General features: G+C 40.6%; 1 protein-coding gene across 2 annotated transcripts in view; it reads right to left on the reverse strand.

Annotated features, from left to right (window-relative positions):
* Nucleotides 1-16,736, reverse strand: part of Cacna2d3 (calcium voltage-gated channel auxiliary subunit alpha2delta 3) — an 846,818-nt gene that overhangs the window by 216,443 nt on the left and 613,639 nt on the right. For both annotated transcript variants that reach the window (XM_090320869.1, XM_090320861.1), the window contains 2 exons: nucleotides 6,794-6,865; nucleotides 5,218-5,298 (listed from right to left, as the gene is read on the reverse strand). In XM_090320869.1, the coding sequence (XP_090176995.1) occupies nucleotides 5,218-5,298; nucleotides 6,794-6,865 (153 nt within the window). The remainder of the gene's footprint in view (nucleotides 1-5,217; nucleotides 5,299-6,793; nucleotides 6,866-16,736) is intronic.

The raw sequence follows: 16,736 nt of genomic DNA on the forward strand, positions 1-16,736 counted from the left end.
TCTCTCTCTCTCTCTCTCTCTCTCTCTCTCTCTCTCTCTCTCTCTCTCTCTCTCTCTCTCTCTCTCTCTCTCTCTCTCTCCCTCCCTCCCTCCCTCCCTCCCTCCCTCCCTCTCTCTCTCTCTGCTCCTGGTTTGAGTAGCTGACTACTGTTTCCTGCTTCCTCCTGACCCTGTGACCTCAGTCTCCAGGCCCTATCCTCCTGAGCTTCTCCCCTTCACCTTTCCTCCATCATTTACCCTTGCACAGATCTATCCCAGTGGCCTTTGTCTACTTTAACTTTCCTTTTTTCTGGATAAATTTCAGCAGCCTCCTATGTGCTATCAGCTCCAGAGTTCTGCTACCCGGATCCCTCAGTGGACGTTCATCTAATCTTTCCGTGGGTTGCTGGTCCTTTCTTTCTGACCATGTCTCAGGCTCACCCAGCAGAGCAGATGCTCTATCCCTTCCCACTCTTCTTCCTCCCTGACTCTCAGTAAGTGGTACCATGCCCCCCAAACCAAGCTGGGGTTAGTAACTAGAACATTCTCTTTTGTCTCTTCATTTCATCCACTATCCCTTAACCCAAGAAATCACAAAGTCATGCTGATTTTCTCAGGCATTTCTCAGGCTCAACGCTGCCTTTTCTTACTACAACGGTATCCATTCCATAGATTTACACAGTAGTACTAGGTGCTCTTCCAGCCTGGACTGAGTGAAGTGAGAAGGAGCTCTGACCATGGACAGGCCCTGGGTATGATCAACCAAAGGCCACTTTGTGTGTGCACCAGATTTGTGAAGCTGGTCCTCCTCTAGGTCCTCACACTACTTTTCTCCACCCACCACTTCCCAGAGCATGGAACAGCAATAAGCCCTGCTTTGTTACCTTTGCTTTTCTTTTTTTTTTGCCACTCCCTGGGGCTTAAACTCGGGGCCTGAGCACAGTCCTTGGGTTTTTCGAGGCTTAGTACTCTATCACTTCAGCCACAGCACCATATTGGGCTTTTTCTGTGTATGTGGTAACTGGGGAATCAAGCCAGGGCTTCATGCATGCTAGGCAAGCACTGTACCACTAGGCCATGCTCTCACCCCCCCCCCCCCCGGGCATTGTTACTTCTCCCCTGCTAACTCACAAGTGCATTCTCATCCCTTCTATAAGCCCAGATTCAGGATCACTGGCTGTAAAACTTTCTCTGAGCTACTCTGGAGGCAGGGATCAAGGGATCATGGTTCATGGCTAACTCAGACAAAAAGTCTGCAAGATTCCTTCTGAATCAATGACTAGACACAGAGGCACATGTCTGGCATTTCTAGTCAAACAAGGAAGCATATACAGGAGGACTGCAGCCCAGGCTGACATGAGCATAAAGTAAGACCCTACCTAAAAAATAAATGATACAAAAACAGGGCTGAAGGTATAGCTCAAGGGGCAGAGTGCCTGCCTAGCAAGCATGAGGCCCTGAGTTCAATTCCCAAATTCACCTGTCGCTTAGTTTCTCCTGTACCTATTCTTGGCTCTCTCATTTCCATTCCATTTCCAGAAATCCTGAGCACAATTTCATTATGACCTTTAATCTAAGGCATTAAATGGTGCATACGTTCTTGCCTTTCAACCCAACCTAGTTCTTCTGGCTTCTCTGTCTTGTCTGCAATGCACTGAGTCACATGGTAGAATAAACCTTTGTTGTGTGCTGGTGGACCATTTGTGGAATGGAACCACCTGACTTTTACTTCTATACATCATAGTACAATGTCAAGCATATGCAGATAAAGTCTGCATGTATTTAAGACATATATAACTTTACTCAAATATTATCTATTCATCTTGGAAATCTGAACCAAAGTACATATTAAACATGAGCCAACAAGGGCAAGGAATAGAGTCTGATGCCTGTAAACCTAGCATTGGGAGTAGAGACCAGGAGAAACATGGTTTAGGGGCAGACCAGCAAATAGGTGCAGGGAGGCACATCTGTAATCTTAGCTACGTGTAAGTACAAGTAGAAAGACTTCAGAAAAAAAATGAGACCCCAGGGGAGGAAATGTGAGAGCCTATCCGAAAAGTAAACTAATAACAAAAAGGGCCAAAAAATGATTCAAATAGTAGAATGCTTGTCCAGTGAGCACAAAGCCCTGAGTTCAAATTTCAGTATAGCCCCTCCCCCCAGAATGTCCAAAAACAATTGATCTCTGGTACCAAACCTCTCAACCCTCTCTACCCAAGAGTTTTCCTGACATTCAGGAGCCATGGAGTTAAAAGTTTCCTCACAAGAAAATGATATCAGATTGATACATGTGTTGGTTGGTCGTTCTAGTCCCTCAGAAAGGTATAAGAGGAGACTCTTCTCAAACATCTAAATTCATCAATGGATGAATTTAAGAATAAAACATTAAAATGACAATGACCAACATGTGGTTTTGGCCACAAATCAATATGCTTATGAAATCCCTAACTCTTGTTTCATCCGAAATGGAGCCAGTCTTCCTGTCCATCGCATGTGCAGTCCCGTGGAGTAATAAAGAACAGATTGGACACAAGGCCTTCCAGCATGTGGAGCTGGGCTGCCAAATGGGCCCTGAACCTACAGCTCACTCCCCTGGAGGCTGGGAGCTGTGTAGGGGCCCCCAGTCTGGAGAGGGGCACTTCCCTTCCAAGCAGAGAGCCTTCAGGCTAGTGAAGTGAGCCCAATTATACAATGGCTCGTTATGGTAACAGAGGCCATGGTGTCTGGAAATTATTGTTGGGGTGTCTGGAATTCTTAATAAAAATTACAGGAAGTCTGATCGCTTGTGGGAAAATCTATGAAGCTAAGGGAGAGAGAAAGAATAATATCTTCTGGGAAAACCCCAAGAGCCAAGCGCTGACTCATCTATACAAGGTGTTAATGAGGAGGGCAAGGTGAGACGGGACTTTATTCCCAGGAGATCTCCTCTCCTTTACTTTTGGTCATCGCAATCTCTGGCAGGTATGTACATCTTTCTCGAGGATCTTTATGGAGCCAAGGAGGGGCAGATGTCTTGGGTCAACGTACCACATATTAGTATCTCTGGTCCCCATCCTGGCACTTGGAAAGCATAACAACACAAGTACCTGTACTTGGAACTTGGCTAGTTATTTCCCCAAAGCTGATCTACAGCAATTCTGTCATCACACTTTGTTTTATTCATGTTGAAAGAATCATTTTAAACATTCTAAAACAAAAGGGGCAAATGGTGCCCACTTCCTGGGAATATAATAAGCATTCAGTGAAATATAAACTACTTTGGACAACATTAACCAAACAGTACAAAGTGAAATCTGTATCTTATCATATTATAATTACAATGATCTTATTTTAACACTCTGTTATTTTAACTCTTACTAATATTGCTGGCATTGTTCTTATTGTTCCTAGTAGTCCTGGGGCTACAGAGGCTAAAATTATGGTTCCCTCAACTTGCAAACTGAGAAGCATGGCAAGATGCTTAAGCTTTCTGTGCCTCTAGTTTTTTAGTTATAAAATGAGATAAAACTTGTCTACCTATCTTTAAGACGTAATGTTATAAAGAACTTACTACCTCATCTTCTGGAGAAAATTTTAAGGAACTTATTATTTCATTTAATATACATTCTTCTTTGATTTATCGAACATTCATCAAGTAGTATTCTGTTTGTGTTTCCTACATCTCATCATGTGAACTTTTTTTAAAATGCAGTAATTATTTGGAATATTATCTGTAACTAGATGATTTAAACCAAAAAAACATGTGAAGCCTACTTTCTTTAGAGGCCACAAAGCCCCTCTCCTTCCCATCTTAACTTTCTTGCTTTTCCTTTTCTTCTTTTCTTTTCTGGTACAGGAGCTCAATCCCTTGGGCTTTTTTTGGCCTTTTCACTCACAACTGGCATTCTACTTGTAGCATTTTGCTGGTTAACTGGAAATAAGTGTCCCAAGGCTGTCTTCAAATATTGATTCTCATATCTCAGCCTCCTGAATAACCAGAATTATAAACATGAGCCACCAGCATTGACATCATCCTTGCTTTCATTTTCTGAGGACTTGCCATTCCCAATACTTAATTATGTGAGTTTGAACCAACAAGAAACCTGCTGTATTTCTGGAAACTTAACTCGCATTAGTAGATTCGAGATTAGTAGATTAGAGATTCTCTCTATATCCACTTAACAGAACAGAACCTACATCTGAGTTATTTATATCTACCAGCCATACAATAGAGTTAGGACCCTCCAAGGTTGAACTCTAGTAACACAGTCTTTCTCCACCTGAGGCCCAGCGAGACTGATGGGCCATTGACACAGCAGCCAATCATCAGGTATCTGGACCCCAGTAAAACAGGGAAAGCAATAGGGAAAGGACTCTCCAGCATCCATCCACCAATACCAGATTCCTAGCCTCCCTCCACATGAAGGCAGAGGGGGCACTTAACAGTGTGTGTAGGCCTGAATATGGCCAAGTGCCTAAGTGGCTCAGTTCTACAGAGTGGTGAATGACAGGGTCACCCTCTATGTTTAGCAAAAGCCTCTAACCAGTAGGCTCTCATAATCTGGAATGGGAGCTGTTGATTTGCTTCCTTCTCTACCCGGGAGCTAGAAGGAGTTTTCTGCAGAGATCCAAGAACTCGCCCTTCTTATTTATTTATTTATTCTTTATTTACTTACTTATTCAGTGGTTTTGGGGCTTGAATTCAGGGCCTTATGTTTACCAGGCAAGCACGGAGTGACATACCCCAGACCTTTTTTCTCAAGTTTTTTTTCTTTTGTGTTTATACAGAGTGTATCTGGACTGTGATAATCTTATTTACACCTCCCCAACAGCTGAGATGGCAGGCAAGGGATGTCACACTCAGCTTTCTACTTGTGGATATGGATTTCTTGAACTTTTTGCCTAGGATAGCCTCAAAACATGATTTTCCTAATCCTTTCCTTCCAAGTACTTCATATTTACTGGTGTGAACCACCAGACTTATTTTGGGTCCATCTTTTGAAAAGGCAAACCAGTTATGTCAACACCTGTAAATATCATTTCATCAAAACTCAAACTTGTACATGAATTCGTAAGTTGACGTTAGTGTAGTTAGTAAAGGAAAGTAGTGCCAATTTAAAATTTAAAAATACTTGCTCAAGAACTCTGCAGGTGTCATAAAGAGAGGTTTTGTTAGAGATAGGAAGAACTCTGCTCTCAAGGCAGGTGGACTTCTGATCCCTACTGATTTGACTGCTTAGTAAGACTGTGCATTACCTTGTATTTGGGGATGGTCTTCAGAAGTTCTTTCACTGGAACATCAGTGCCAACCACGCCCAGAAGAATGCCCTTTGATCTCTGTTGAAAACAAACATTAAACAATAATAACAAAAAGTTAATTAAATTGAAAATATAAGAATTCATAAGAAGTTACTTGCCATAAATCATGGATCAATGCCTCATCTAGACCAACAGATAAAGAGATTGAGAATTTACCCATGGCTCCAAGAAAGACTTTTTTTTTTTTGCCAGTCCTGGGCTTGAGCTCAGGGCCCGACCACTGTCCTTGCACTTTCTCAAGGCTAGAGCTCTACCACTTGAGCCTCAGCACCACTTCTGGCTTTTTTTCTATGTATGTGGTACCGAGGAATCGAACCCGGGTCTTAATGCATGCTAGGCATGCACTTTAACCACTAGGCCAAACTCCCAGCCTCCAAGAAAGACTTTTATCCTCTACCTTCCACCTAACATATTACTAGCCAAGAAAGGTAGTGTGTCAGACCAAACACAAACGCATATTCATAATGTCAACTGTCATGCCCTTTATACTTCCTAAAAATTAAAAAAAAAGATGGGAAGGAACATAACAGATTCAGTAGCTGAAGGCTATGATTATATGCTAGTTTCTCCTAGAAATGTTCTCTACAGAAAAGACAGGATGGTAGTTTCTTTCTCAGTTTATGCTGCCTCGTAATTTTACCACTGAGTTGGAATCAAGGATCAAGGTGAAGGAACAAGCCCCCAGGATCTTAATTTCTCAGGCAAAGACTGTTACAATTCGCTGCAATTTCCAACGTCAGAAAGGCCACTGAAAGAATACACAGATGGCTACTCTTGTTTATTTCTTTAAGGCTTGTCAAATTTGTCTAGGTAAATTCTTGTTCATTTAGAATCTCTGAATGTAAAGAGATACAGAAATAACTAAAATGAAATAACTAAGGATCGTAAGTTGAAATTGTCCTGGATTTAGGGTGGTACCTAAATTAATAACTGGCCTCCTTGCAAGAGAACACATACAGAAACATAAGAGAAGAAGCCATGTGAAAACGGAAGCAGACATGGGAGTGATGCTGCCACAAGCCAAGGGCTGTACGGGGTCCCAGAATGTGGAAGGTGAGAGAAAGCATTCTGCCTCAGCGCCCTTGGAGGGAAGGGAGTCCTTCTAACACCTTGAATTTCAGTCTTAAGCTTCTACAACTATAAGGGAATAAATTTCTGGTTTTCAGTTCACCCCAGTTGGAAATGCACTCAACTCTGGGAAATTAATACAAAACAGGTAATTATAAATCAAAGAGAGGTCTGTCCTCTGTGATCAAGTATTCTTCAGTTGCTTCTCTGACCATTGAACATTTAAATTTGGAAAGGTGCTAAAAGAGCTAAGAACCCTACAATGAAGCCACCGGAAATCCCTTTCATTTCTGCTTTGATTATTTTCACAGTAGGATAAAATAATAAGAAGTGATTCTCTTCAGTCTATGCTTATGAGGAAAAGAAGTAAGCAGAGCCTGACTGAGAAGGGGACTAAGAAAGAAGCCTCTCTCTGTTAAGCAGAAAGCATAGCCTTGATACTCACGGTTTCGTTCTGCTTACTAAACACAGGCATGGCCACTGTCGTCATCAGGACGAGGCCCTGATCATCAGCAAGCTGGATGGGGAAAGAAAAGGAGGTTACTGAGGATGCTGTGGAACCTCAGGGTGGACGATGCCTCTGTCCATCATGTCCTCTCTGTTCAGAAGCTGTGCGGGACAGCTAGCACTCACAGGAGCATTTCAGCAGAGAAGAGCAAGGTGCCTTTCCTCCTCATGTTTCAGATGATAGATCTGAGTTGTAGCTGGGGGCTGGGAAACTGCTTTCACGGGTCAAGAGCTGATCTGTTCTCCCCTTTGAGCAGTTCAGCATCTTCTAATACCTTAGTGATTTGTCTCATTACCACAGACTGATTTTACTGTTCTACTTCCCAGACATTTATGTTAAATATGTGCACTAATAATACTTCCTTTTAATCTAAAAATGAAAGGTCAGAAAGGGTAAGCATTTGCCAGACATCAGTAACTCACTCATGTAATCCTAATTTCTAAGGAAACTGAGGTCCGAAGATTGTGGTTCAAAGCCAGCTAGGGCAGGAAAACGCCAAGTGACTCTTATCTCCACTTAACCACATGCACCTGTACATGCCCACATATGCACAAGTGTACACACACACACAAACACATACATACAGGCAAAAGTAGAGTGGTGGCTCAAGTGAGCATTAGTCTTGAGTTTAGGAATAGCACCCATGCCCTGAACAATAAATAAATAACTAAATAAATGCATTCATATTTTAATTAATCAATTAATTAATTATGGTGAGCTTCAGAAGGTCTTGTGAGATTTGTCTGTCACAGAATCCAGGAAATCATTTTTCCCAATATAAGCAAGTCAAGGCTTCCTCCCCTGCCCCCGGTCCTGGGTTTTGAACACTGGGCCTGGGCACTGTCTCAGCTCAAGGCTTGCACTCTACCACTTTGAACCACAGTGCCTCTTCTGGTTTTCTGGTGGTTAATTGGAGATAAGAGTCTTACTAACTTTCCTACCCAGGCTGGCTTCAAACTATGATCCTCAGATTTCAGTTTTCTGAGTCGCTAGGATTACAGGCATGGGCCACCAGCACCCAGCAAGTCAAGGTCTTTTTATGTCTACAGATTATTGAACACTAGTCCCAGATGGAAAACAAACAGCTAAATCTGATATAAGCTTGAAAATCATAATTAAAAGTTAATGGCACATGGCACCTGTTTGAAATCCTTTGGATCACACACCCTAGCATCAACGCTTTCATCTGCATTGGAAGGGAGATTAGCAAGAGCATTTCTGCTATCCCAATAAAAGTGGGAAAACAAGAGTCCTAGGACACAGAAGTAGATTTTGGTCTATCTACACAAACCTGGTTTGGATTTTCAGTTCTGTGAATCCTTTTTCTTTTTTTTTCTTGGCCAGTTCTGGGTCTTGAGCTCAGAGCCTGAGCTTTCCTTGGACTTTCTTAAGACTGGAATTCTACCACCTGAGTCACAGCACCACTTTTGGCTTTTTTATATGAATGTGGTACCAAGGAATCGAACCCGGGTCTATGTGCATGCTAGGCAAGCACTGTACCACTAGGCCAAACCCCCAGACCCCAGTTTGTGAATCTTTGTAATTAAGCCAGATAAACTTTCATGTCCTTAAATAATGCCAACTCTTCTCCAACATCATTGTGAAGATGAGATATGATATCATCCAACATGATATCTGGAAATTGGAGGTACTAAAAGGATGTTGGACTCCTTGATCTGCTTTGAAGGTCACAGAGTAAAGCAAAGGAGTTCACACTATGAAAAACAGAATGAGAGAACAACCCATGGTTCTTAAAAATCAAGAAGTAATGGTGTGGCCTTGGCTAGATTATGTGTCCACTGATTTGATCAATATCTAATCTAGCTGGTTTCTGAGGTGTACTGTAGGTGTAATTTGGATTTAAATCAGTATACTTCCAGTAAAGCAGATTACATTGCATAATATGGATGAGTCTCATTTAATAGTTGAAAGTCATAAGAGAAAACACAGGTTCTACAAGGAAGAGGGAATTCTGCCTTCAGTTCTTTCAAATTCAAGACTGTAAAATCAACACTGGCTGGTACTTCCCACTTGCCAGCCTACCTCCCAGATTCATAATCTGCATAATCATATAATATAACACTTTAACTCTTTCTTACTTGCTATATACTCCAGTACACATCAATATACACAAAGGTTCTCTATTTACATACATATGCATATATTATCTCTACATATACATATACATTATGGGTATATGTATGCATGCTTTCTCTAGATGAGCTCTTCTTGTTCTACTTGGAGAACACTATGTATCCTATTGCTTGAATAAACAAATTTATTTTTTATCAGTATTAGAAAATAGTAATACTATAAGATCATTTAGTTGCTAGGAAGTAAGTCACCCAGTTTGGGCTGCATAGAAAAATTTGTGTAAACACAGTTCTAATGTCTTGCTAAAAATATTTAAAGAATACTGTAGCTTCCATCGGAGGTGCATAAGGTCATTTCAAAAGCAGAACCAACACACAGTCAACTGCACTTTGACTCAGAATTCTTCCCATATTCCAACTCCTTGATTAATCCTTAATATTATACAGAAAACTGATTTGAGCTGGTCCATAATCCTGGACAACTTCCACTTTGTAACCCAAATCAAAATTTGGATGAAATCAAAATGTACCATTGGCAGTAATGAGAAATGAAGCTTTTTTTCCTGTAACCAGTAAAAAAAAAGTCACTTCTAAATCACCAGTAATTGTTCTGGCAAATTACAAGATCATAGGAAATGGACTTCTAAATAGTAAGCCAGAATATAGTATCAACTTTACTCAGGGGATAATTCCAAATGTAATTAATGCATCTTTACTCTAAAAATATCCCCTATACTATTGCATCTATATCGAACTACTCACTTATCTGTAACAGCCTCGGTAAACAAAAGGAAATGTAGTGAATCCAGTCTATCAGCATTCACGCACAAGAATGTGATCTCATTTATTCTTTTCCTAAGGCCATTTCTGGCCCATATTTGGACTGACATGACCAGAACCCTAACTTTTAAGTTTTCCCCTGTTTACCATGCTAATTGTATCGCAACCCCCAAACATTACTTGTACAATATCAAGACCTCATCTGGCTAGGTTCTGGTAGATCTCATCTATATCCTCATCAGGAGACTGAGATCTAAGGATCATGGTTCACAGTCAGCCCAGGTCGATAAATCTCATCGATTCTTATCCTAGTTTGCCAGCAGAACTCCTGGCCTATAAATGTGAGTCTTGAGCATGGAGAGGAGGAGCAGTCGCAGTTCCTTTGCAATGTCAACTCACTGAGATGAAAAGGCCTTCTGTACTCTTGCTTAGGAAACAGCAGCCAGTGGTAAGTTTTTTTTTTTTCTTCCAGACCACCAAGCAGAAGTTATGCAGTCAACTAATGACAGAAATTCTCGGTCTCTCCTACTTACTAGGGGTCCCTTCTCTTCTGTGGCCCCCAGCCTGAGGTTGCTGCTGAGGTAAGAGCCTAGCTTCCAAAATCCTCCTAAACGTGGCTTCCAAGAACAATGCAGATTTAAGACAATGCTCATTATTCAAGGGATAGGAACAGGAGATGGGGGTCACCATGGTCCATCTGGGAAAAATCCCATTAACTTAAATCCAAGTGGGAATCTTCAAATTAAACTACTGTTTAATTACACTTACCCAGGCTTTAAACAGGCCTCCAAAATGCTTTGCTTGTGGTGTTCTGTTGTATAATAAGTGTATATTATTCCATATCCTTCATTTCCTATTCTACATAATGGAGACTGTTCTGGTATCAAAGGAAATGATGAATAATAATACTGAACATCTGGTTTATAAAACATACACTTGCTCAACGGATTGACTGCTTCCTGTCAGCTTCCCCAGTTAATCATGCATGTGGGCTCATATGAATATGCATTTGGACTTATGTGCGAGGTCTGTGCAGCCATGCCAGGCCTCTGCTCTCAGTGCCTGATGAGTTTCCATGGATGGCACCAGTCAAGAATGTGGCCAGCCCTCGGGTGTGGCCCCAGCTAGCATAACACCACCAGATTTGCTTTCTCTCCACTTTGCTGCCTGCTCATCATTACTACTCATTGATTTCCTTACTAAACTTCCCTTAAGCCTTGGGTACATGCCAAGTTTCATGTCATGAGCTGCAAAGACAATTAGGAGTATGACCCGGGTCTTATTGCCAAGGAATTTGAAGTCCACTTGGGGTGACAGCAAAGCTAGTGACGTGAAAGGGGAAGAGCTGATAGGGGTTGGCATGCTTATGTTCTTCAAGTCTCACTTGAACTGAAGTCTGGAATGCATCGATATCTGTCAAGGTTCCTATGACAGATTCAGAATGCTTCCCCAAAGCAGATCTAACAATAGGGAAAAATTCCATCTCATTCTCTTTATATTAATGTTACCTGTAAATGAAATGATATAAGGTAGACATGATAAAATTACTCAGCACCTTTCTTTTTCTTTCTCTGCAGGTACCCTCCTCCTTTAGAGAAACACCCTTGAACCCCTCCCATCACAATACTTCTACGGCAGTTAACCTTTCTTATCCTGGATGGGTAGCTGCACACACAACCCAGCAATTCTATCCAGAGCAATTTGTGTGTGCATGCGTATACACACACACACACACACACACACACACACACACACACACACACACACACATCTACACCATCCAGGCCATGATTAGTAATCAGGTTCATAATTCAAGCCAAGTTCTCTGGGATTTCTTTTTTTTTTTCTTTGCTTTCTATCTAGAGCTAATGGCAAAGATTCTTTATTCCTTTTCTTGGGTGGTTGTAAAAATATAAGAGTGATCTGAGTGTGATGGCTCACATCTGGAATCCTGGCTAGTCAGGAAGCTAAGCTTGGAAGGATTATGGTTCAAGACTAGCCTGCACAATGTTTGGTAGATACCACCTGGCCACTGCAAATCTCAGGGCACTGTTCATGTCTGCCATCCAATTATTTGGGAAAAGGAAAGAAAAGGATCAACCTTCAGACTGGCATGGGTAAAAAGTAAATCCCTATTTGAAAAGAAAATAACGAAAGAAAAAAGGGAAAGGTATGAGGCCCCAAGCTCAAACTCTAGTGCCATCAAGAAAGCTATGGAACATAAGCTGTATAGTCATATCTACTCAAGGGAGAGGCAAAACTGAAAAAAAAAAAGAAAAGTTTAGAGCACAGTGTGTGTGTGTGTGTGTGTGTGTGTGTGTGTGTGTGTGTGTGTGTGTGTGTCTGTGTGTGATGAGAAGACAAAAGGGGGAAGTGGGAAAAGGAAAGAGTTGAAAAGAGAAAGAATAGAAATGATGGCGATCTCTGGATGGCCTATGGTCAGTGACATCCTTGCCTTTCCATTATTGGATTTCTTTTTGTATTTTTACCCAGAAGAGTCTTGAATTGCAAAAATGGTAGTTTGTTTCATAAATGACCCAGCTAACTTAATACCCATTGAGGTATAACATAAACATGAGACCAGAAAGGCTAAAGGGAAAGTAATCCCAATATTTTTTTCTGTGCATTGTTCCTCTCAAGAGAAGAAACTGACTTATTTTCAAAGCAGCAAAATATTACTAGACAGCTTTGGGGGAAAAGATCACTTTATGTGATGGTCTCTTTTTTAAAGCCCCACTGTCATTACAGGTTATGAGAATTCTTCATAATGAATAAAATGTTGGAGCCTGGGTGAAAAGATGCAAAATCAAAACATATCCTCTGGCTCACACCTGGGTAGAAGCAAGAAGCTCTGCAGGGAGGGCTGGAGGCAGACTGCAGGATGCGCCCATGCTCTGTGGGCACTCTTGCATTGGGGGGCACTGGTGACTACAGCACTGCCCTGGCAGCCTCCACTTTGAAGAACACCTGCTTTTCTTGCCTTCTGCAATCTCCATTCAGAGGAAGATTGCCAGGGCTAGAGGCAGAACCTCTGCTTCTCCTGCAGCTGGAAGGCTCTGGGGAGATGCCAAGTTCCAGAGAGGAAGGGGGGCTGGGCCTGGCCCAGAGAAGGCATTTGAGCAAGTGAAGGGCCGCAGGCTTGGCAGCCCATTTGAGGGCTGCCAGGTGGTTTTCAGAAGAGCTGTCTGCCAGATCTTCTCAGTCCTGGCATCTGGGGCTCAATGTGTAGGTTGCACACAAATGGTGGAGACAAGACTGTTTCTAAGCCGAGAGTAATAGCTAATGTACTGTCCTTAAATTGCCTATTGCTTTGGTAACTTCCTGTTTTTATGTTTGTATGTTTTCCTTATTAACACTGAACAACACATTGACTCTATTAACAGGAAATTCAACAAATACCTGAACATAATGCTTCCATACATATTTTATATAGGTGTATAATTCAAATGTATACAGCATGTTTCTATTGTTTTCAGTTTCTGCAAATGAGTATCAACTTATATTCTATCGAAAGGCACTATCACCATCTAGTGGCCTTTCCCTGAATTGCAGGCATACCGCAAGGCCATTTTCTAAGTATGTGCCTTTCTAATAAAAACAAATTTAAGAGAGTGGAAATGCAGTAAAGAATTCAAATGTATATCCTACAAAATTGAGAAGAATTAGAAGGGTGGGATTGGAGGGATGGGTAAGAATGATGAAAGTAGTGACCCTGATCAAGACCCACTCTATTCATAAACTGGGTTTTTTTGTTCCTGTTTTAGATTGTGGAATTTGAACTTGGGGCCTAGGCTCTGTCCCTGAGCATTTTTGCTCAAGGCTAGTATTCTACACTTGAGCCACAGCACCACTTCCCATTTATGCTCAGGCTGGCTTTCAACTGTAGTCCTCAGATCTCAGCCTCCAGACTAGAATTGCCGTGTGAGCCACTGGCCATAAATTGCTTTTTTGAATGGAAACTCTTTTGTACAACTTCTTGAAGATAATAAAATATTTAAAAACAAAATAGAAGACACTGTCACTTAGACACCTTCCCAATGGAAGCACAGGCTATGCCAACTACTCGTTTTGTCAATATCCTATACCTTGACAGGAAACAGTATTAAAAGGCAGTATTTCTTCATGGAGCTTTTGGAAAGGAGGATTTTCAAAACATTCTGCCTCTGGGAATGTGACTAAGATATTCTGGAATGGAAGGGTCCTTTCAGATTCACTTCTCCAAATGCAGCTTGAACAGAAGGAAAGCCAATTCCTTGCCCACGGAGTGTTCTAATGGTCCTGGTTTCCCAAGGCCAGGCTCTGAATGACACATAATAAGAGCTAGCAAAACATGTGTTATGTATAACCTCCATTTTATACCCCAGAACCCGAGGAGCACACAAAGTGGTTGAAATACACTTCTTTACAAATTAATCAGAGAAAAAGGAAACAGACCAAGGAAAAGGAGACATGAGCAGAGCATATAGGAAAAGATTCTTTCCATAAAAATTTCTTCTCTCCTACAACTGAATGGTCATCTTATCTCACTCTCATATCATCATAACATCACTATTCCCAGTACTGATCCCAGTAGAGTGGCCACAAGAAAGAAGTGGGTAAGGATTAGCTGACTGAGCACAGTATTGTGTTTTGGCAGGGACACTGTGCCCCAGTACATGGTGGTGAAGTCTATCACAGCCCTTGCTTGCTTGCTGTTAATGGTATCTGACTCAGGCTATTCATTTTCTTTTCATATTCTTTGATTTCTACTACTCTTATGGATGAACGTGACATTAGCTGGCTACTCTAGAAGTGGCCAAAATTTTGGTAACTTTACTCAAGGATGAAAGTTTAATAATATATTTACTCTGAGGTCTAAAAGCCATTTTGGAATAGTAAGAGAAAGAAAGAATAGCTTATTTCATTGGCAGGACCAAAAATGCTTGTGTAACTGGTGGCCATATGGCTATGTGTGTCTATACACATGGGTACCATTAATGAACTAAAAGAGTAATTCTCCAGGATTTTTTTTCTGAAAACTTTTTTACCCTAATTGTGGAATCTCAAAGTCCATATGTGATCTTTCTTAAAACCAAACTAACTAAATCTTCACATGACAACCTGGATAAATCTCAACAGTTGGGAAATACAGAAAGTTGTGGAAGAATACACGTAGTACACGTAGTTTGAAAACCTTTTTATACAAAGTTAAAACAGAAAACATTGATGTTTCATCTACTGTAAACAGATACATGTATCACATGCAAAATATAATTGCCCCCAACAGGTAGAATGCAAACCATAGCTATTGGGTCAAGAAGAACTCACAAAGGACCATCCAAGAAGATGGTCAGATGACTGTTTAATAAAGGGCCTGGTTGTAGAGGCATAGGCAGATGAGGGGCCTAGTGTCTCCGTCATAGGAACATGGGGAGGCCCTCTCAGAGCAGAAGACAGGAGTGGTGGGGGACAAAGCACAATCTCTGGAAGCCCAGGCAGAAGCTCTGCTTGGAAAGCTGCCCGAGGTGTGTTTTAATCTTTCAGGGATGAACAACCAGACCATGGCAACCCCACCTGTGACTGCAGTGCATCAATAAAAAAAAAAACACTTAAGATAATAAAAAATACTTTGTTTCAAAATCTAGATTGTAGGCACATGTATGGTTTTCTTATCTCTTGCATTACAGTTGAAAGTTTTATTTAGAATAGCCCCTATAGATATGATTCATAGAAAACATTTTATAAATAAAACCACCTGAATAGAACGTGCTTATGATAAAGAATGCCTAAAGCCAAAGCTAAATAATGATAAAATTTAAATCATATTTAAAAGATGATTTTGATACAAATATCAAACAAATACCAAATAGTCTTTGAAACAAAGCATGGCAACACTTTGAAATTGAAAATGTAAATGTAATCAGAATGAAGTTGGTTTTTATTTATTTATTTTTTTGTCTTTTTCTTTTTTGGCACTGGGGATCAAACCCAGGACGTTGCACTTGCTAGGCAAACGCTTTGCCACTGAACTACATCCCAGCCCTAGAATGAAGCTTTTATAGTCTAGGTTAAACATATTGTATCAGATTATTACCACTTAAATGTTATTTACAGGGAGGTATTTAAAAGGGGCAGGCATTGTTTTTTCATTGAAAAACTGATCCTTTCTATGTAAGCAGTAAGAAGTATCTTTTATGATACTGCCGCCCTCAAAAGTCCAGACAAGAACAACTATCATTATTTCGATCTATAGTGTGCACTGATTATTTGTACTATACTTCAATCCTAAATTAGAAGACCTAGGAAATAAATGAATTTTTAAAGTAACACTTCTTGTTTTCTCTCGATTGTCTTTGTAAATGAAGTCACTTAACATGGAAAATATTCCATAAATGATAATTGGTTTCTGCCTAAGGCATTTTCTCTCTTCTTACTGCATCTTTCTTGTGTCTGAGATTTAGAGATTCTGAATTCTCATGAGATGTCACTATATTTTAAATCATTTAAATATAAGAGGCCACAGACTTCCCTCTTTGAACTTTAACTGCATCTTGAATGAACTGGATTACTCAATTTGTTTTCTCTCTCTCTTTTTAACAATTAGAAAGCAACTTTGTGAATGGTAATGCCAGATACTGTTGGAACATCTATATGAAAATATACAAAGAGCTTCCTTATAATAAAATAGTATTTGAAAAAATGTTGAATGCAGCTTCCCTCTTTCCCAGTGATTCTGAGATACGTCTTTCCTGAAGACAGGCTGGTTCACAAGTAAACATCTTGTTAAAGAGCTCATGCTGTCCTTGAACAAGAACACATATATAAATAAAGCCACGGTCAAGAGCACATTACTGATTAACATATCGGAAAGCTGTCTTGGAAACTGCTTTGTTGGTTATTAGGGTATAACCTGCTTATTTCAAGAATGCCCATAATAATGATAATGAGAATTATCATAATGCATTGAACTGTGGCCAATATTCATGATGAGCTGACACATAATTGACCCCCTGTTGTGGCCAAACATT

The sequence above is a fragment of the Megascapheus bottae genome, chromosome 2 (assembly GCF_031878675.1).
Source record: "Megascapheus bottae isolate mThoBot1 chromosome 2, mThoBot2.hap1, whole genome shotgun sequence".
Taxonomy (NCBI): Eukaryota; Metazoa; Chordata; class Mammalia; order Rodentia; family Geomyidae; genus Megascapheus; species Megascapheus bottae.